Source organism: Nerophis lumbriciformis, linkage group LG16 (genome assembly GCF_033978685.3).
Source record: "Nerophis lumbriciformis linkage group LG16, RoL_Nlum_v2.1, whole genome shotgun sequence".
Taxonomy (NCBI): domain Eukaryota; kingdom Metazoa; phylum Chordata; class Actinopteri; order Syngnathiformes; family Syngnathidae; genus Nerophis; species Nerophis lumbriciformis.
The window spans coordinates 43,120,022-43,142,950 of record NC_084563.2 but is presented as its reverse complement, the minus strand read 5'-3'; the positions used below and the strand labels follow the sequence as shown (position 1 = coordinate 43,142,950).

The window sequence follows — 22,929 nt, the reverse complement described above, 5'->3', positions numbered from 1 at the left end:
TCCGCGACGTCACGCGCTGACGTCATCATACCGAGACGTTTTCAGCAGGATATTTCGCGCAAATTTTGAAATTGCACTTTAGTAAACTAACCCGGCCGTATTGGCATGTGTTCCAATGTTAAGATTTCATCATTGATATATAAACTATCAGACTGCGTGGTCGGTAGTAGTGGGTTTCAGTAGGCTTTTAAAGTGGTCATATTATTATTTTTTTCTAAATGTAAAACACTTCCTTGTGGTCTACATAACATGTAATGGTGGTTCTTTGCTCAAAATGTTGCATAAATTACAATAGAATAGAATAGAATGGACTTTATTGTCATTATAGTTGCATAGAACGAGATTAAGGACTCCAATTTAAGGTGCGGTAGTGGAAACAAATATGGGATAAAAATAAATTACACAGTAATAAAGATACAACTAAGAATTTAAATAAACAGACTACTATCCAAAAAAAAAAAAAAGCAATCCTGTACAAACACTATACAAATACAAAATACTGTACAATATACAGAACAAGACAAGAGTACCGGAGTAATAAATAACAATCAGTGTCGGATGTATTGCACTCGAAGGGTAATATTGCACAGTTGGGTATTAGGGTAGGATATTGTATATCATGTTTTACAGATAGTATTCGAGTCACTTTCTGACAGTCGTTTCCGGATGCACTGTTTTGTGGGCGGTCTTATTTACGTGGCTCACCTTCGACAGCGTCTTCTCCCCGTCATCTTTGTTGTAGCGGTGTAGCGTGCAAGGACGGGAGTGGAAGAAGTGTCAAAAGATGGAGCTAACTGTTTTAATGACATTCAGACTTATTCATTCATTCATTAGTATCACGGTACTACCCTACTGACAACTAATAGTATCAAAGTCTAATAGTAATATATGTATAGGTCTGATACATACATTATTAGAAATACTTGCATTTGCATCATGGCCAATTATGTGATTTAGACACGTACCACAACACACTATCTGACCCCTACAGTTACTGCCTGGTCCTCGTCCTTGGATTTAGTACCTACTATGGTTGTACGGTATACCGGTATTAGTATAGTACCGCGATACTAATGAATCGGCCTCTGAAAAGTACCGGTCCACCGCGTCCCCCCGCGCCCAATCACAGAGTACTTACAAGCAGACACAGTGTGTAGACAGAAAAGGGAAAACGGACACATTTTTGCTTAAAAACTAACGATAAAGGTGAAGTTATAACACTGAAACGCCCTCAGGAAGAGGTGCTTTAAGACATGGCTAGCTAGTTGGTGGCTAAAGTCCAGCTGTGTTTTAGCTACTTCTAAATCACTAATCCTCGCCTCCATGGCGACAAAAAAAATAAGTTTCTTACAAGTATCATCCCTGCAGGACGAGGAATAGCTAAACATGCTTCACTACACACCGTAGCTCACCGGCATCAAAATGTAAACAAACGCCATGCATGGGTGGATCTACACCTGACATCCACTGTAATGATACCAAGTACATGAGCGTATCTAGTCGATACTACTATGATTATGACTATGATTATGAACATCTTTCGTTTTTTAAATGTATATTATGTTTATAAACTCAGGAAATATGTCCTTGGACACATGAGGACTTTGCATATGACCAATGTATGATCCTGTAATGACTTGGTATCTGTCATGATCCGTGGCCCGAATCATGTTTTTGTTATTTCCCGGTAGTTCCTGTCATGATCATGTTTTTTTTATTTTGTGTTAGTTTTGGACTCCCTTAGTTCCTGTTGTCGTGCACCCTTGAGTTTGTTTAGTTACCTTGGCTACTTATTATTTTCCCATGCCTCTGATTAGTGCTCGGGGAACAGGTGAGCGTCCCGAACACCACTCAGAGGCAGGTGAAAATAATAACTAGCCAAGGTAACTAAACAAACTCAAGGGTGCACAACAACAGGAACTCAGTGAGTCCAAAACTAACAGAAAATAACAAAAACATGATCCGGGCCACAGATTATGACAGTATCGGATTGGTTCCCACATTTGTGGTATCATCCAAAACTAATGTAAAGTATCAAACAACAGAAGAATAAGTGATTATTACATTTTAACAGAAGTGTAGATAGAACATGTTAAAAGAGAAAGTAAGCAAGATATTAACAGTAAATGCACAAGTAGATTAATAATTAATTTTCTACTGCTTGTCCTTAATAATTTTGACAACATATTAGAATGGAAAATGACACAATATGTTACTGCATAAATTAGGAGCCTTTGTTTACTTACTTACTACTAAAAGACAAGTTGTCTTGTATGTTCACTATTTTATTTAAGGACAAACTTGCAATAATAAACATATGTTTAAAGGGGAACATTATCACAATTTCAGAAGGGTTAAAACCATTAAAAATCAGTTCCAGTGGCTTATTATATTTTTCGAAGTTTTTTTCAAAATTTTACCCATCACGCAATATCCCTAAAAAAAGCTTCAAAATGCCTGATTTTAACCATCGTTATATACACCCGTCCATTTTCCTGTGACGTCACATAGTGATGCCAACACAAACAAACATGGCACATAGAACAGCAAGCTATAGCGACATTAGCTCGGATTCAGACTCGGATTTCAGCGGCTTAAGCGATTCAACAGATTACGAATGTATTGAAACGGATGGTTGTAGTGTGGAGGCAGGTAGCGAAAACCAAATTGAAGCACTCTTGGACTCATTTTAGAGAGAGAGAGAGATCCAAGATGGCTGCCGGCTAGATGCACTGGGTCATACAGCTCCAACATTTCATGTAAAATCTTGAAAATAAGTTGACATCCATCCAGCAGAGCAACATCTTCATGTTTATAAGGAAGATAAACATTGAACTGCCGGATCATTTTTGTGATTTTGTACTTGTTGGAGACTTTTCGGTAAGGTCTATTCAGGTGTACTGGAGAGGAGGCTACGCCTGATAGTCGAACCTCGGATTCAGGAGGAACAGTGTGGTTTTCGTCCTGGTCGTGGAACTGTGGACCAGCTCTATACTCTCGGCAGGGTCCTTGAGGGTGCATGGGAGTTTGCCCAACCAGTCTACATGTGCTTTGTGGACTTGGAGAAGGCATTCGACCGTGTCCCTCGGGAAGTCCTGTGGGGAGTGCTCAGAGAGTATGGGGTTTCGGACTGTCTGATTGTGGCGGTCCGCTCCCTGTATGATCAGTGTCAGAGCTTGGTTCGCATTGCCGGCAGTAAGTCGGACACGTTTCCGGTGAGGGTTGGATTCCGCCAAGGCTGCCCTTTGTCACCGATTCTGTTCATAACTTTTATGGACAGAATTTCTAGGCGCAGTCAAGGCGTTGAGGGGATCCGGTTTGGTGGCTGCAGGATTAGGTCTCTGCTTTTTGCAGATGATGTGGTCCTGATGGCTTCATCTGGCCAGGATCTTCAGCTCTCACTGGATCGGTTCGCAGCTGAGTGTGAAGCGACTGGGATGAGAATCAGCACCTCCAAGTCCGAGTCCATGGTTCTCGCCCGGAAAAGGGTGGAGTGCCATCTCCGGGTTGGGGAGGAGATCTTGCCCCAAGTGGAGGAGTTCAAGTACCTCGGAGTCTTGTTCACGAGTGAGGGAAGAGTGGATCGTGAGATCGACAGGCGGATCGGTGCGGCGTCTTCAGTAATGCGGACGCTGTATCGATCCGTTGTGGTGAAGAAGGAGCTGAGCCGGAAGGCAAAGCTCTCAATTTACCGGTCGATCTACGTTCCCATCCTCACCTATGGTCATGAGCTTTGGGTTATGACCGAAAGGACAAGATCACGGGTACAAGCGGCCGAAATGAGTTTCCTCCGCCGGGTGGCGGGGCTCTCCCTTAGAGATAGGGTGAGAAGCTCTGTCATCCGGGGGGAGCTCAAAGTAAAGCCGCTGCTCCTCCGCATCGAGAGGAGCCAGATGAGGTGGTTCGGGCATCTGGTCAGGATGCCACCCGAGCGCCTCCCTAGGGAGGTGTTTAGGGCATGTCCGACCGGTAGGAGGCCACGAGGAAGACCCAGGACACGTTGGGAAGACTATGTCTCCCGGCTGGCCTGGGAACGCCTCGGGATCCCCCGGGAGGAGCTGGACGAAGTGGCTGGGGAGAGGGAAGTCTGGGCTTCCCTGCTTAGGCTGCTGCCCCCGCGACCCGACCTCGGATAAGCGGAAGAAGATGGATGGATGGATGGATGAGACTTTTTGATGACATGTGCTTTAATGCACTGACAAGCCATCAATACTGGATTGCCTTGAATCAGAAAGTATTCTGAAAGATCAACTGGATTCTAAAAGTACTTTTCCTCACTAAAGAATGGCAACTAAGAAGTTGGCAGAAGAAATGGAAGAGGTGAAAAAGTCTCTGAATTTCATGTCAGAGGAACTGAGCAAAGTAGCAAAACAGCAAACGGGCCTTCTGGACTTAATTGATGAAATTAAGCAGCTGAAGGCAATAATCAAAGACAAAGACAAGAAGATTGAAGAACTTGAAAGAAGAGTGGACGATCTAGAGCAGTACTCGAGGATGGATGACCTGGTGATTTCTGGGCTTGAGACAAGCCACCGCTCCTATGCTCGGATCACAGCAGGTGACAAGGAGGGAGAAGGTGCACCAAGAGGTGAACTGCACACGCTTGGGCAGCAAGTCATCAACTTGTTCAATAACAAAGGAATTCCTGTATGCAGTTCAAGTATAGCTGCATGCCACACCATTCCACTGAAACAAAACAACAGATCCAACATCATCATCCGTTTTGTGAGTAGAAAACATAAAATTGAAATGCTTAAGCTGGGAAAAAATTTGAAAGGCACCAGAGTGTATGTAAATGAGCACCTCACAAAGAGAAACGCAGAAATTGCAAGACAAGCCAGGATCTTGAAAAAGGGAAAGCGAATTCAGGACACATGGACAAGGAACTGTAAAGTAATGATCAGATTGAATGGTCCACCAGAACAAGCAATCAAATCAAATCAAATCAACTTTATTTATAAAGCACATTTAAAATTTACCACAGGGGTAGCCAAAGTGCTGTACAATGAGCAGGTTAAAAGATAAAACGAGTACCGAGCAAACACAACACAACACAAACAGAACATGATAAAAAATAAATAATTAAAATAGAATTAATAAAAACATAAAAACATAAAAACAGGATCACAGCAGGTGTATTATGGGGCGCCATTGCAGGATGGATATCACTCAGTGTTAAAAGCCATGGAATAAAAGTATGTTTTTAAGAGAGATTTAAAAACAGGAAGAGAGGAGGCTTGTCTAACACTCAGGGGTAGGTCGTTCCAGAGCTTGGGAGCAGCAACGGCGAAAGCTCTGTCACCTCTAAGCTTCAGCCTTGTGTCAGGGACCGTCAACAGCAGCTGATCGGCTGATCTTAAGGATCGGGTGGGGCAGTAAGGCTGAAGGAGGTCGGAGAGATAGGTTGGCGCGAGGTTGTTTAGACATTTAAAAACAAATAAAAGGAGTTTAAAATGTATTCGGTAACGCACAGGGAGCCAGTGAAGGGACGCTAAAATAGGGGTGATGTGCTCACGTCTGCGGGTCTGTGTTAGCAGACGAGCAGCAGAGTTCTGCACGAGCTGCAGGCGGGCGAGGGAGGCCTGGCTAATGCCAACATACAGGGCATTACAGTAATCAAGACGAGTCGAGATAAAAGCGTGGATTAATTTCTCAAGATCATGTCTTGATAGAAGCGGTTTCACTTTCGCTATTTGGCGTAATTGATAAAAGCTTTTTTGAACGACGCTGCTGATTTGTTTTTCGAATTTAAAATCTGAGTCAAACTTTACCCCCAGGTTTGTGACAGAGTCGCTGAGATACGGGGTCAGAGTGCCGAGGTCAACGTTGGGGGAGGGAGAGCGACTTGGACCGAACAACATAACTTCTGTTATGCAAGGGTATTAGTGGTCAGAGACTTGAAGGAACTTGAACAATATAAATGAAAAAGATGATGATGATAAATAAGTGGAATAGTGGGGAAATGTTCCTTGTTGGCTGTGTACTGTGTGCAGAGAAACAGTGTGAACAACCAACGTGATGGAAGAACAAATGAGCTGCACAAAATTCAAGTCTTTTGACTTTCATGATCATAAATGCTATGAGTTAGAAAATAACATTGACCCAGATATTCACTTCTATCAGGACTCTAATGTGGACTGTGAGTATTATACTGAAGAACAGTTTAATTCAAATGTTAAAATGGAAGGCTTTTCTGTGATTCATTTCAACAGCAGGAGTCTTTACAGTAACTTTTCCAAAATTAAAGAGTATCTTAAACAAATACAGCAAAGGTTTACCATAATAGCAATTTCAGAGACTTGGTTGAGTGATAGTAAGGAATTACTGGATGGATTAGAAGGATATGAAATGTTTTGGCAAAACAGGATGAACAAAAGGGGAGGAGGTGTTGTATTGTTTGTGATGTCCTCTCTCAAATGTAGGCTGATTGCTGACATGACAACTGCTATTGACAATCTGATGGAATGTGTAACTATTGAAATCAGTGTTGAAAGATCCAAAAACATATTAATTAGTTGTATTTATAGAACTCCAGGATCATGCATTGATCAATGTAATAAGAACATGTTTGAGTTATATGAAAGACATAATGATAAGGTGATCTTGATTTGTGGTGACTTCAACATTGATTTGATGAAATTTAATGATCACATGAAAACCACTGATTTTGTTAATCTTATGTTTAGCTTGAGTTTCTTTCCACTAATTGTAAAACCTAGCAGAATAACAAAGGACAGCTTAACACTGATTGACAATATTTTTATAAATGTATTTGATGGGAATAGAAAAAGTGGACTCTTGGTGACTGATGTAAGTGATCACTTGCCTGTCTTTACAGTGATCCAAATGAACAAGGAGCAAAGCTTACAAACAAAGAGACAAATAAATAACTTTGTTAGAATAAAATCACCAGAAGCAGTTAAGGCATTCAAGGCTGATCTTTTAAATCAGGATTGGCAAAATGTTTTTGTGGAGGATACTAATGAAGCATATGATACATTCCTGGATATATTTCTGACACTTTATGACCGTCATTGTCCATTAAGAGAATATAAGCAAAATACTAAAAAGAGGGAGAAACCATGGATAACAAGGGGTTTAGTAAAAGCCTGTAAAAAAAAAAAAAAAAAAAGGCTTTACAAGGAATTTATTAAGCATCGAACAAAGGAAAATGAGGACAAATATAAAAAGTATAAAAACAGATTGACATGTATCATGAGGCTGCAACAAAAAAAACTATTATGAACAATTGCTGCATAAACATAAAAATAATATTGAAACCTGGAATGTGCTTAATACTATGATTAAGAAATCTAGCAAAAAGGATTTTACGGCTTATCTGGTAAAAGATGACAACTCAATTATTGAAAATATAGAAGAAATAGCTGAGGAATTCAATACATTTTTTGTGAATGTTGGCCCAAATTTGGCAAAAAATATTAAGTTTAATATGAATGATGAGAAAAAGTTAAAGCGTGTATCTGACATTAAAAATTCAATGTTTCTTGGCAGAGTTTGTGAAAGTGATGTGTTAGAAGTAGTAAGAAAGTTTAAAAACAAAAAATCTGTCGATGGTAACAACGTGGATATGTCACTTGTTAAAGAAGTGATGGATTGTGTCTTGAAGCCGTTTACTTATATATGTAATAAATCTTTATCAACTGGAACTTTTCCTGATAAAATGAAAATTGCTAAAGTTATTCCGATTTATAAAAATGGTGATAAACATATGGTCTCAAATTATAGACCTGTCTCTCTACTACCTCAATTTGCAAAAATTCTTGAGAAATTATTTGTAAATAGACTTGATAAGTTCATTGACAAACATGAGCTACTGAATGACCATCAGTATGGGTTCAGGAGTAATCCATCTACATCCCTAGCAGTGATGGACTTTGTAGAAAATGTAGCTACAGCAATAGAAAAAAAGCAACACACCGTTGGAGTATTTATTGATTTATGTAAAGCTTTTGACACAATCGATCATTCCTTACTTCTGCAAAAATTGGAAAACTATGGCATAAGAGGTGTTTCACAAGAGTGGTTAAGTAGTTATTTAAGCAATAGATCTCAATATGTGGAAATCAATAAGACTAAGTCACAGCCAAGAAGAGTAACTGTTCCACAAGGCTCGGTATTGGGACCTAAGTTATTTTTACTATATTTAAATGATATTTGTTCAGTATCTAATAAATTGAAATTTATTATGTTTGCAGATGATACAAATGTATATTGTTCAGGAGAAGACTTGAAGGAAGTGTTGAGGATAATAGAGGTTGAGTTGATTCAGCTAAAAAAATGGTTTGATATCAATAAGTTATCATTAAATGATAAGAAAACTAAATTTATGGTGTTTAGTGGTGCAAGGACAAAACTTGAAGTAAAATTAAAATTAAATCAAGTGGAAATTGATAGAGTATATGAAACTAAATTCTTGGGAATAAAAATTGATCATAAATTATGTTGGAAACCGCATATTGAATATATAAAGGGAAAAATATCCAAATCCATTGCCATTCTTTATAAAGTAAGACACATGCTAAATAAGAAATGTCTGCATATGTTATATTATTCTTTTATTTTTCCATATTTAACATATTGTGTTGAAGTTTGGGGAAATGTTTATAGAACAAACATAGACCCAATAATTAAACTTCAAAAAAGGGTCATTAGAATAATACACAAAGCGTGCTACTATGAACATACCAATCCATTATTTATAAGTTCTAATGTGTTAAAATTTTCAGATATTGTGTTTTTAAAAACAATGGAAATTATGTTTCGAGTAAAGAACGACAGCCTTCCAGCTTGTATTCTTAGGTTATTTAAATTAAGAGGAGAAAACCATAATTTAAGAGGGGTATTGATTTTTGAAATAGGTAAAGCAAAACAAATATTAAACACAAATGTATTTCAGTTTTAGGAGTTAAATGGTGGAATAAGCTCAGTGATGAGTTGAAGACATGTACTTCTTTGTTAAGGTTTAAGAAAACATTGAAAGGTGAGATAATTGAAAATTATAAAATATAGTAACAATTACTTTCATCCCATTGATTTTGATATTTTTTTTTACATTGATGTTCCAGGTAATCTTATTTTCAGTGAAGGTATAGGATAGGCAAATATAAGCTTTGGCTTCAGCCTATTCCTTTTTCGGTCATTCTTTTTCTCTTCTTTTCTTTTCCTTTTGTGTGTAAATGTGTATGATTGTTATACTGTATATGTACAGTCTGTACTCTTAAACTGGTCACACAAAATGGTTAATGGTTGATGGTTGATTATATGACCGAAATAAACTTATTTTTAAGAAGAAACTGAAGCTATTGAGCCATATCGGTTTGAACCGTATGCAAGCGAAACCGCCGAAAACGACACGACAGCCAGCGACACGGGAGAAAGTGAGGACGAATTTGGCGATCGCCTTCTAACCAACGATTGGTATGTGTTTGTTTGGCATTAAAGGAAACTAACAACTATGAACTAGGTTTACAGCATATGAAATACATTTGGCAACAACATGCACTTTGAGAGTGCAGACAGCCCAATTTTCATCAATTAATATATTCTGTAGACATACCCTCATGTCAGCAGGCCAGGGAAGCTAGGGTCGATATTATTCTCTTGACGGTGTGAGCCAAGACATCCAGGGGGTTTAGCTCGCTCGTCTGCGGGGACAAACTGCCGCTATTGCTTGCCGTGCTACCGAGGTCCTTTGTCCCTGAATTGCTCACACACTCCGGCAGATTCAATGGGGGTTTGGCGGCAGATTTCTTTGACTTTATCGTTGGAAATGCATCTGCTTTGAGTGTCGCAGGATATCCACACATTCTCGCCATCTCTGTCGTAGCATAGCTTTCGTCGGTAAAGTGTGCGGAACAAACGTCCAATTTCTTGCCACTTTCGCATCTTTGGGCCACTGGTGCAACTTGAATCCGTCCCTGTTCGTGTTGTTACACCCTCCGACAACACACCGACGAGGCATGATGTCCCCAAGGTACGGAAAACAGTCGAAAAAACGGAAAATAACAGAGCTGATTTGACTCGGTGTTTGAGAAAATGGCAGATTGCTTCCCGATGCGACGTCACATTGTGACGTCATCGCTCCGAGAGCGAATATTAGAAAGGCGTTTAATTCGCCAAAATTCACCCATTTAGAGTTCGGAAATCGGTTAAAAAAATATATGCTCTTTTTTTCTGCAACATCAAGGTATATATTGACGCTTACATAGGTCTGGTGATAATGTTCCCCTTTAATGTACCCTAAGATAAAGATGCTAAAATAAAGCCAATAATTGCAATTTTTCGTGGTGCCCTTTATATAGAAAAGTATCGAAAAGTATCTAAATAATTTTGGTACTGGCACCAAAACATTGGTATCGGGACAACACTAGTACCTACAAAACTGGTTTGTTCAATAGTACTTTTTTCTTTCCAGTACTCTTTCGCACTAAAAGTATCTTTTTTTTGCATTTAGATATTTAGGGAGCGAGGGGTGGGCCCCTGCCTCCTATTTGAAAAAGCTGAAAGAAGACTTCAGCCCTCGCAAGAAGACCCTGTCCGGCCCCGTGGAGATCATCGGCAACATCATGGAGATAAGTAATCTTTTGCAAAAGAAGTCCGTCAGCGAGAAGGACATGCAGACGGAAGGAGAAGGGAGCGTCACGCCGGAACGCCACATCTGCAAGAGCGAGATCAGCCTGCCTATGCCCTTTAGCTCGGAGATTAACGCTGAGACGGGAAGGAGGCTGAGCGCGGGCCGCGATACCAACAGTCCGTGTCTGGGGATAGCAGCCAGCACTGCCCGGATGGAAGCCAAGGCGAGAGGCGAAGCTGGGTCGCCAGCTGTTGCCAGAGTCGCGCCGCAGAGAGTTGAGAATGGTGAGTGTTTCTGGTTTCATTTTGTTTTTCTATTGGCTTTTGACGCTATAGATAAGCTGCACGTGTTCTTGACCTTTCTGGGAAAAAAATCCTTGTAATTTGCGGTGTTCCCATCGGGGTTTTATGATGCCAATTCCCATACGCATCAGACTTGAGGGAGAACTGCATAAATATAGCATGTATTTATTAGAGATGCCCGATAATATTGGACTGCCGATATTGTCGGCCGACAAATGCTTTAAAATGTGATATTGGAAATTAGTGGTATCGGTTTCAAAAAGTACAATTTATGACTTTTTAAAACACAGCTGTACGGAGTGGTACACGGACGTAGGGAGAAGTACAGAGCGCCAATAAACCTTGTGCGCGCCGGCCCAATCACATAATATCTACGACTTTTCACACACACACACACACAAGTGAATGCAAGGCATACTTGGTCAATAGCCATACAGGTCACACTGAGGGGTGGCCGTATAAACAACTTTAACACTGTTACAAATATGCGCCACACTGTGAACCCACACCAAACAAGAATGACAAACACATTTCGGGAGAACATCCGCACCGTAACACAACAGAACAAATGCCCAGAATCCCTTGCAGCACTAACTCTTCCGGTACGCTACAATATCCCCCCCCCCCGCCCACCTCAACCTTCTCATGTGAGCATGTCCCAAATTCCAAGCTGCTGTTTTGAGGCATGCTAAAAAAAAAAAATGCACTTTGTGACTTCAATAATAAATATGGCAGTGCCATGTTGGCATTTTTTTCCCCCATAACTTGAGTTGATTTATTTTGGAATACCTTGTTACATTGTTTCATGCATCCAGCGGGGCATCACAACAAAATTAGGCATAATAATGTGTTAATTCCACGACTGTATATATCGGTATCGGTTGATATCGGAATCGGTAATTAAGAGTTGGACAATATCGGAATATTGTATATCGGCAAAAAAGCCATTATCGGACATTTGTAGTATTTATGGTAAGTGCTATTGACAGTGTAACAATATCTACACAATAATTAAAGTAGTTCCCTATTTTATTTTATTACATACAATTGTTTGATCAAAACAAAGTCAAGAGTACACAATAACTAAACAATCTATCGACTATCTACAAACCCCAAAAGCAAGGAAGTTGGCACGTTGTGTAAATCGTAAATAAAAACAAAATACAATGATTTGAAAAGCCTTTTCAACTTATATTCAATTGAGACTGCAAAGACAAGATATTTAATGTTCGAACTGGAAAATTGTTATTTTTTGATGCCTGCAACGTTTCAAAAAAGCTGGAACAAGTGGCAAAAAAGATTGAGAAACTTGAGGAATGCTCATCAAACACTTATTTGGAAAATCCCACAGGTGAACAGGCTAATTGGGAACAAATGGGTGCCATGATTGGGTATAAAAGCAGCTTCCATGAAATGCTCACTCATTCACAAACAAGGATGGGGCCAAGGTCACCACATCTGTAAGTGCAAGTTAAAACTCTACTATGCAAAGCGAAAGCCATTTATCAACAACACCCAGAAACGCCGCCAGCTTCGCTGGGCCCGAGCTCATCTAAGATGGACTGATGCGAAGTGGAAAAGTGTTCTGTGGTCTGAAGAGTCCACATTTTCACTGCAAAGACAAAGGCTGCAACATGTTTCAAAAAAGCTGGCAAAGTGGCAAAAAAGATTGAGAAAGTTGAGGAATGCTCATCAAACACTTATTTGGAACATCCCACAGGTGAACAGGCTAATTGGGAACAGGTGGTTGTGCCATGATTGGGTATAAAAGCAGCTTCCATGAAATGCTCAGTCATTCACAAACAAGGATGGGGCGAGGGTCACCACTTTGTGGACAAAAGAGTGAGCAGATTGTCGAACAGTTCAAGAAAAACAATTCTCACTGAGCTCTTGCAAGGAATTTAGGGATTTCACCATCTGCGGTCCGTAATATCAAAAGGTTCAGAGAATCTGGAGAAATCACTGCACGTAAGCGACGATATTACGGACCTTCTATCCCTCAGGCGGTACTGCATCAAAAAGTGACACCAGTGTGTAAAGGATATCACCACATGGGCTCAGGAACACTTCAGAAAACCACAAACAGTAACTACAGTTTATCGCTACATCTGTAAGTGCAAGTTAAAACTCTACTACGCAAAGCGAAAGCCATTTATCAACAACACCCAGAAACGGGCCTAAGCTCATCTAAGATGGACTGATACAAAGTGGAAAAGTGTTCTGTGGTCTGACGAGTCCACATTTCAAATTGTTTATGGAAACTGTGGACGCCGTGTCCTCCGGACCAAAGAGGAAAAGAACAATCCGGATTGTTATAGGCGCAAAGTTGAAAAGCCAGCATCTGTGAAACATTAAATATCTTGTCTTTGCAGTCTCTTCAATTAAATATAAGTTGAAAAGGATTTGCAAATCATTGTATTTTGTTTTTATTTACGAATTACACAACGTGCCAACTTAACTGGTTTTGGGTTTTGTACTACTCTTAAATTTTGTGGCAGACCGAGGTGGTGGTTCCTCTCTTTAAGAAGGGGAACCGGAGGGTGTGTTCCAACTATCGTGGGATCACACTCCTCAGCCTTCCCGTTAAGGTCTATTCAGGTGTACTGGAGAGGAGGCTACGCCGGATAGTCGAACCTCGGATTCAGGAGGAACAGTGTGGTTTTCGTCCTGGTCGTGGAACTGTGGACCAGCTCTATACTCTCGGCAGGGTCCTTGAGGGTGCATGGGAGTTTGCCCAACCAGTCTACATGTGCTTTGTGGACTTGGAGAAGGCATTCGACCGTGTACCCCGGGAAGTCCTGTGGGGAGTGCTCAGAGAGTATGGGGTATCGGACTGTCTTATTGTGGCGGTTCGCTCCCTGTACGATCAGTGTCAGAGCTTGGTCCGCATCGCCGGCAGTAAGTCGGACACGTTTCCAGTGAGGGTTGGACTCTGCCAGGGCTGCCCTTTGTCACCGATTCTGTTCATAACTTTTATGGACAGAATTTCTAGGCGCAGTCAAGGCGTTGAGGGGATCCGGTTTGGTGGCTGCAGGATTAGGTCTCTGCTTTTTGCAGATGATGTGGTCCTGATGGCTTCATCTGGCCAGGATCTTCAGCTCTCACTGGATCGGTTCGCAGCCGATTGTGAAGCGACTGGGATGGGAATCAGCACCTCCAAGTCAGAGTCCATGGTTCTCGCCCGGAAAAGGGTGGAGTGCCTTCTCCGGGTTGGGGAGGAGACCCTGCCCCAAGTGGAGGAGTTCAAGTACCTCGGAGTCTTGTTCACGAGTGAGGGAAGAGTGGATCGTGAGATCGACAGGCGGATCGGTGCGGCGTCTTCAGTAATGTGGACGCTGTATCGATCCGTTGTGGTGAAGAAGGAGCTGAGCCTCCCTAGGGAGGTGTTTCGGGCACGTCCGACCGGTAGGAGGCCACGGGGAAGACCCAGGACACGTTGGGAAGACTATGTCTCCCGGCTGGCCTGGGAACGCCTCGGGCTCCTTGGTGGAAAGGCCCTGGGGGTGGATGAGATCCGCCCGCAGTTCCTTAAGGCTCTCGAATCTGTCGTGCTGGCTTGGTTGACAAGACTCTGCAACATTCCGTGAACATCGGGGGCGGTACCTCTGGATTGGCAGACCGGGTTGGTGGTTTCTCTCTTTAAGAAGGAGAACCGGAGGGTGTGTTCCAACTATCGTGGGATCACACTCCTCAGCCTTCCCGGTAAGGTCTATTCGGGTGTACTGGAGAGGAGGCTACGACGGATAGTTGAACTTTGGCCTGGGAACGCCTCGGGATCCCCATGGAGGAGTTGGATGAAGTGGCTGGGGAGAGGGAAGTCTGGGCTTCCCTGATTAGGCTGCTGCCCCCGCGACCCGACCTCGGATAAGCGGAAGAAGATGGATGGATGGATGGATACTACTCTTAAATACTTGTTTTACCCTCAAAGGCCCTCCTGTGTGCAGGGAAATATTCCCTAAGTGTGTAAACATTAACAAATCATTTTGTGGCAATACAAGTATTGGTCTAATCTCTGTAGTATCAATCATGTACTGATAATATGCATGTTCATTTCCTGCCAATATCGTTTTTCGACACTTCTACCAAGCACTCATTTTAATGACTTAATGATGAGCATGCCTGCTCCTGACTTGCTCTCACTGGGTGTCATAACATGTTTAGCCTTGATACTTGATAATGATACTTATGATACTAAGAAATGGAGTCGTATTTGCCGTAATGGAAGTGATAATGTGTGCCTAGGGCAGGGGTCGGCAACCCAAATTGTTCAAAGAGCCATATTGGACCAACAATACAAAAAAGTAATCGGTCTGGAGCCGCAAAAAATTAAGACATATATAAGTGTTATAATGATGGCAACACATGATGTAAGTGTCTATATTAGCCTACTATCAAAGTGACTTTAAAAGTCTTATATAAGTGCTATAATGAAGACAACACATGATGTAAGTGTCTATATTAGTTATATTAGCCTACAATCAAAATGAATGTGTCGCAGGCTGACGCAAATCTTCGTTGACAGAAATGTTGAAATGTAATATTTATTCTACACATTTTTTACAAAATTTGGAAAACATTAGTAAAACTTCTCTCCTGGAAATGACTGTCTTAGAATGGCCAAAAGGTATAGATGTGTGCTTCCATGTTAAAGGAAACGGCAAGCTGTCTTTTTCTAATGGATTTATTACAATCTTTGCAACGTTTGCTGTGGTCTGGAATAACATGGCACACTAACAACTATCAGAAATGCAGCCAGTATTGTGCCATGAAACACGGAAAAATGTACTAAATACACAGAGGACATAAGTAAAGGAAATTAAATTAGCTCAAATGAACCTAGAAACGAGGCATAATGATGCAATATGATAGCCTCGATTAGCTTGCAGCCATGCAGTGACCAAATATGCCTGATTAGCACTCCAACAAGTCAATAACATCAACAAAGCTCACCTTTGTGCATTCACGCACAGCATAAAACGTTTGGTGGACAAAACGAGACAAAGGAGGGGTGGCATAAAACACGTCTTTCTGTGGCAGCGTCGGAGAAAGTTGCACATGTAAACAAACTGTTGAGTCGCAGTCCACACGACGGTGAGTTCAAGGGCCGGTGAATTTAGTAGGGCAAAACGGCGCCGGCCAAATACTCTCATCAGTGAAGCATAAACACAAACATATTAAACAGTGGACTTTTTAACAATTAGGTTTGTGTCATGTTTGTCCTCCTACAGAAACCATATCACAACAAAAAATATATTTATCACCCATACATTTTTGAAAAAGCTCCACGGAGCCACAAGGGCGAGCCTGCGGGTTGCTGACCCCCGACCTAGGGGAGCAGCTCCACACTGTGTATGGAGACACTATCAGCTGCAAGCCACCTGTCAGCCGTGCAACCACAAATTAAGTTTTGGCTTTTATGATTGGCATAAAAAAGCATTAATCGGCAATACTTTTTCACAAAAATCGTCCGACACTGATCGATCGGTGCATCCCTTCTTATAGCAATTTGCAGTAATAGAGTTTAAAAGTGCATTTAACTGCTCCAGTATAGTAAAACACTTTTAAGTAAAACAAACTATACACACACGGCTCAGTGGCCTTGTGGTTAGAGTGTCCGCCCTGAGCTCAGTAGGTCGTGAGTTCGAACCCCCAAACGAGTCATACCAAAGACTATAAAAATGGGACCCGTTGCCTCCCTGCTTGGCACTCAGCATCAAGGGTTGGAATTGGGGGTTAAATCACCAAAAATGATTCCCGAGCGCGGCCACTGCTGCTGCTCACTGCTCTCCTCACTTCCCAGGGGGTGGAACATGAGGATGGGTAAAATGCAGAGGATCATTTCACCACACCTCGTGTGTGTGTGAGACTACCGTTGGGACTTTAACTTTACCTAAAGCAGATTTGACAACAAGCTTATGTTATCATTAGTTGTTTAAAGGCCTACTGAAATGCGATTTTCTTATTTAAACGGGGATAGCAGGTCCATTCTATGTGTCATACTTGATCATTTCGCGATATTGCCATATTTTTGCTGAAAGGATTTAGTAGAGAACATCGACGATAAAGTTCGCAACTTTTGGTCGCTGATAAAAAAGCCTTGCCTGTACCGGAAGTAGCAGACGAGTAGCGTGACGTCACAGGTTGTGGAGCTCCTCACATCTGCACATTGTTTACAATCATGGCCACCAGCAGCGAGAGAGATTCGGACCGAGGAAGCGACGATTTCACCATTAATTTGAGCGAGGATGACAGATTTGTGGATGAGGAAAGTGAGAGTGAAGGACTAGAGGGCAGTGGGAGCGATTCAGATAGGGGAGATGCTGTGAGAGGCGGGTGGGACCTGATATTCAGCTGGGAATGACTAAAACAGTAAATAAACACAAGACATATATATACTCTATTAGCCACAACACAACCAGGCTTATATTTAATATGCCACAAATTAATCCCGCATAACAAACACCTCCCCCCTCCCGTCCATATAACCCGCCAATACAACTCAAACACCTGCACAACACACTCAATCCCACAGCCCAAAGTACCGTTCACCTCCCCAAAGTTCATACAGCACATATATTTCCCCAAATTCCTCAAAGTTACGTACGTGACATGCACATAGCGGCACGCACGTACGGGCAAGCGATCAAATGTTTGGAAGCCGCAGCTGCATGCGTACTCACGGTACCGTGTCTGCGTATCCAACTCAAAGTCCTCCTTGTAAGAGTCTCTGTTGTCCCAGTTCTCCACAGGCCAATGGTAAAGCTTGACTGTCATCTTCCGGGAATGTAAACAATGAAACACCGGTTGTGTTTGTGTTGCTGCAGCCGCCCGCAATACACCGCTTCCCACCTACAGCTTTCTTCTTTGCTGTCTCCATTGTTCATTGAACAAATTGCAAAAGATTCACCAACACAGATGTCCAGAATACTGTGGAATTTTGCGATGTAAACAGACGACTTAATAGCTGGCCACCATGCTGTCCCAAAATGTCCTCTACAATCCGTGACGTCACGCGCTGACGTCATCATACCGAGACGTTTTCAGCAGGATATTTCGCGCAAAATTAAAAATTGCACTTTAGTAAGCTAACCAGGCCGTATTGGCATGTGTTGCAATGTTAAGATTTCATCATTGATGTATAAACTATCAGACTGCGTGGTCGGTAGTAGCGGGTTTCAGTAGGCCTTTAACAAAACAGACCTAATAAACAAATGTCTATATTTATCACAATTACAAGTTAGAATTTAAATAACATTTTTGCGTTGATTGGCTTTCATTTTTCGAGTCCACGTACATTCCACCCACAGGAGAGATCTCCCTGTACGAAAGGATTACAAAATGGATGCAAAGGCCACCGTGCCGAAAAGTTTCAACAGGCTAGTGAGACCATAAACCACTGCGCCATGGCGTTGTCTATTTCCTACGTGCATGTGCGTATCCTGAAGTTTTGTACGGACTACAACGATCGACCGCTACAGCAGCAGATTGACATACAGCAGCTTTAATTTGCATATTGTTACAGCAGGTTATATGTACTTGAACTGAATTACAGGCAATTTTAAGCCATGTATGTTAACTTTCTAAAAAAAAAAAAAAAAAAAAAAAAAAAGATCAGCAATCAATAAATACATCATCCACACAGATTTCTACCTGCCTTCATTAGCGTATGGCTGCAGGTCTGATCTAATATTCCTTACGGACTACTTTGGTTTTTGTCCTCCATGACTCAACCACTAATGGTGCGCCTCCTGTAAAATGATTTATTCATAAGATTTAAAAGTACACATTTGAAAATACACAACCTAGTGTTTCTAGTTTCAAAGAAAACATTGAATAAAATCACAAGAGTGACATGAATGTATAATAAATTACTTATATTTGATCAATAATATAGAAGTTTTCAAATGAACGTTATAACTCTCTTGGCAAAATTCTGTACAAATTAATAAAATATGTAAACCAAATCTATCTCTAGTCTAAATGCATCTTCCGCTCAGTTTTTTCAATGTGCAGATCCGTACACTTTCAAATGTGTATTGCAACTAGAGATGTCCGATAATATCGGACTGCCGATATTATCGGCCGATAAATGCTTTAAAATGTAATATCGGAAAATTATCGGTTTCAAAATTATCGGTATCGGTTTCAAAAAGTAAAATGTATGACTTTTTAAAACGCCTCTGTGTACACGGACGTAGGGAGAAGTACAGAGCGCCAATAAACCTTAAAAGGCACTGCCTTCACGTGCCGGCCCAAACACATAATATCCACGGTTTTTCACACACACAAGTGAATGCCATGCATACTTGGTCAACAGCCATACAGGTCACACTGAGGGTGGCCGTATAAACAACTTTAACACTGTTACAAATATGCGCCACACTGTGAACCCACACCAAACAAGAATGACAAACACATTTCGGGAGAACATCCGCACCGTAACACAACATAAACACAACAGAACAAATACCCAGAACCCCTTGCAGCACTAACTTTTCCGGGACGTTACAATATACACCCCCCCACAACCCCCTACCCTCCACGTTAACCCCGCCCCCCCTAAGCCCAACCCCGCCCACCTCAACCTCATGCTCTCTCAGTGAGAGCATGTCCCAAATTCCAAGCTGCTGTTATGGGGCATGTTAAAAAAAATAATGCACTTTGTGACTTCAATAATAAATATGGCAGTGCCATGTTGGCATTTTTTTCCATAACTTGAGTTGATTTGTGAGTGAAGTATATTTATATAGGGCTTTTCTCTAGTGACTCAAAGCGCTTTTACATAGTGAAACCCAATATCTAAGTTACATTTAAACCACTGTGGGTGGCACTGGGAGCAGGTGGGTAAAGTGTCTTGCCCAAGGACACAACGGCAGTGACTAGGATGGCGGAAGCGGGGATCGAACCTGGAACCCTCAAGTTGCTGGCACGGCCACTCTACCAACCGAGCTATACCGATTTATTTTGGAAAACCTTGTTACATTGTTTAATGCATCACAACAAAATTAGGCATAATAATGTGTTTAATTCCACGACTGTATATATCGGTATCGGTTGATATCAGAATCGGTATTCAAGAGTTGGACAATATCGGAATATTGGCAAAAAAGCCATTATCGGACATCTCTAATTGCAACATAATTATTTTATCCCAATAAAATCATGTCAATCTGCAGCATAAAACACTTAATTTAGGAGAGCTTGAGTTTTGTCAGAATATACACCTTGATAATTGTGTATAGTCTTGAAAAATATCGTCCTTATTGGTTCCTAAAAGTCAATATGGTACTTAATAGTCAATATATAAAAAATGACTGCAGCCGCTTTGATATACTTTTAATTGCAATGGTGCTTTGACTCAAAAAGATGTGAGAATATAAAATATGTGGGGTATTTGTTTACATTCTGCTCACATGCTAAAAAAAAAATACTATAACAAATGGTGTGTCATCGATTCAATTTATTGACAATGATGTTTTGTTCATTTATCAGGGTCTCCAAATCTGAGACAAAAACCTCCTCCAAGAAGAGAGACCAATTTGGTAAGACTTTTCACTATCCACTTCTTGCCGACAACACCCGTTTTAATTCATCAATGCAGTACACCCAAGAAGTCTGTATTTAGGTACTATATATGGAGTGCCATCGTTGATTATGTTTCTGCACTGTGTGTAATGTTAAAGTGGTCAAAAATATGAAATAAAACCTGCCTTGTTTTTGATGTACTGTATACTTAGTCCTACGTTACTGTATTTTAATGTTGGTCATTAGATAGATAGTACTTTATTGATTCCTTCAGGAGAGTTCCCTCAGGAAAATTTAAATTCCAGCAGCAGTGTACAAAATTGTAAAAAGTAAATAATGGGGGTATAAATGGAAACAAAATACAAAAATATTACAATAGAATAAAAATAAAAAGCAACAATGAGAATAAAAATATAACAGTAAAATAAGAATATAACAAGAGAAACTAGGCAGTAGTGACCATGTTATGAAAAAGTATTGCACTGTTATTGTTTTGCATCCCCTGTCATCAACTGTATTGGGGTACTTGGAAAGCCAAGTGGTTTCTGGGGTGGTACTTGGTGAAAAAAGTTTGAGAACCACTGCTTTAAAGGGGAACATTATCACCAGACCTATGTAAGCGTCAATATATACCTTGATGTTGCAGAAAAAAGACCATATACTTTTTTAACCGATTTCCGAACTCTAAATGGGTGAATTTTGGCGAATTAAACGCCTTTCTAATATTCGCTCTCGGAGCGATGAAGTCACATTTTCTCAAACACCGAGTCAAATACCTCTGTTATTTTCCGTTTTTTCGACTGTTTTCCGTACCTTGGAGACACCATGCCTCGTCGGTGTGTTGTCGGAGGGTGTAACAACACGAACAGGGACGGATTCAAGTTGCACCAGTGGCCCAAAGATGCCAAAGTGGCAAGAAATTGGACGTTTGTTCCGCACACTTTACCGACGAAAGCTATGCTACGACAGAGATGGCAAGAATGTGTGGATATCCTGCGACACTCAAAGCAGATGCATTTCCAACGATAAAGTCAAAGAAATCTGCCGCCAGACCCGCAGGAAAAGAGAGCGGATGAGGGTATGTCTACAGAATATATTAATTGATGAAAATTGGGCTGTCTGCACTCTCAAAGTGCATGTTGTTGCCAAATGTATTTCATATGCTGTAAACCTAGTTCATAGTTGTTAGTTTCCTTTAATGCCAAACAAACACATACCAATCGTTGGTTAGAAGGCGATCGCCGAATTCGTCCTCGCTTTCTCCCGTGTCGCTGGCTGTCGTGTCCTTTTCGTCGGTTTCGCTTGCATACGGTTCAAACCGATATGGCTCAATAGCTTCAGTTTCTTCTTCAATTTCGTTTTCGCTACCTGCCTCCACACTACAACCATCCGTTTCAATACATGCGTAATCTGTTGAATCGCTTAAGCCGCTGAAATCCGAGTCTGAATCCGAGCTAATGTCACTATAGCTTGCAGTTCTTTCCGCCATGTTTGTTTGTGTTGGCTTCACTATGTGACGTCACAGGAAAATGGACGGGTGGTTAAAATCAGGCACTTTGAAGCTTTTTTTAGGGATATTGTGTGATGGGTAAAATTTAGAAAACTTCGAAAAATATAATAAGCCACTGGGAACTGATTTTTAATGGTTTTAACCATTCTGAAATTGTGATAATGTTCCCCTTTAACAGTCCTGGGCTTGACTCATTAGACTCAATGAAGTGACGTAAATATACGAAACATTTCGGAGTTGTCGTATGCAACAACTATCCCAGGATTATAGCTTCCTGCGAAGGAGCTAGCAAATTTCCTTTGAATTGTAATTTGAAAACCATTTAACAATTCTAATGCCTGCTCAGTGGCCTTGCGGTTAGAGTGTCCGCCCTGAGATCGGTAGGAACAATGAAAAAGGAGGATTACCTCCAAATTCTTCAGGACAACCTAAAACCATCAGCCCGGAGGTTGGGTCTTGGGCGCAGTTGGGTGTTCCAACAGGACAATGACCCCAAACACACGTCAAAAGTGGTAAAGGAATGGCTAAATCAGGCTAGAATTAAGGTTTTAGAATGGCCTTCCCAGAGTCCTGATGTGTGGACAATGCTGAAGAAACAAGTCCATGTCAGAAAACCAACACATTTAGCTGAAGCTTGCCAGAAGTTTGTGGATGGCTACCAAAAGCACATTATTGCAGTGAAACTTGCCAAGGGACATGTAACCAAATATTGGGGCGGCATGGCGTAGTGGGTAGAGCAACCGTGCCAGAAACCTGAGGGTTGTAGGTTCGCTCCCCGCCTCTTACCATCCAAAAATCGCCGCCGTTGTGTCCTTGGGCGGGACACTTCACCCTTTGCCCCCGGTGCCACTCACACCGGTGAATTGAATGATGAATGATAGGTGGTGGTCGGAGGGGCCGTTGGCGCAAATAGCTGTGGCTATGAAAGTAGCTTACCACCACCAGGTGTGAATGATTGATGGGTTCTACATGTAAAGCGACTTTGGGTACTTAGAAAA

General features: G+C 41.4%; 1 protein-coding gene across 6 annotated transcripts in view; it reads left to right on the top strand.

Annotated features, from left to right (window-relative positions):
* The window catches only part of LOC133617274 (SH3 and PX domain-containing protein 2A-like), a 339,411-nt gene that overhangs the window by 296,545 nt on the left and 19,937 nt on the right, over nt 1-22,929 (top strand). For all 6 annotated transcript variants that reach the window (XR_012050910.1, XM_061977175.2, XM_061977176.2 and 3 more), the window contains 2 exons: nt 10,475-10,878; nt 20,389-20,438. Coding sequence is in view for 5 of the 6 variants with exons in the window: in XM_061977175.2 (XP_061833159.2) it covers nt 10,475-10,878; nt 20,389-20,438 (454 nt within the window). In the remaining variant the exon portion in view is untranslated. The remainder of the gene's footprint in view (nt 1-10,474; nt 10,879-20,388; nt 20,439-22,929) is intronic.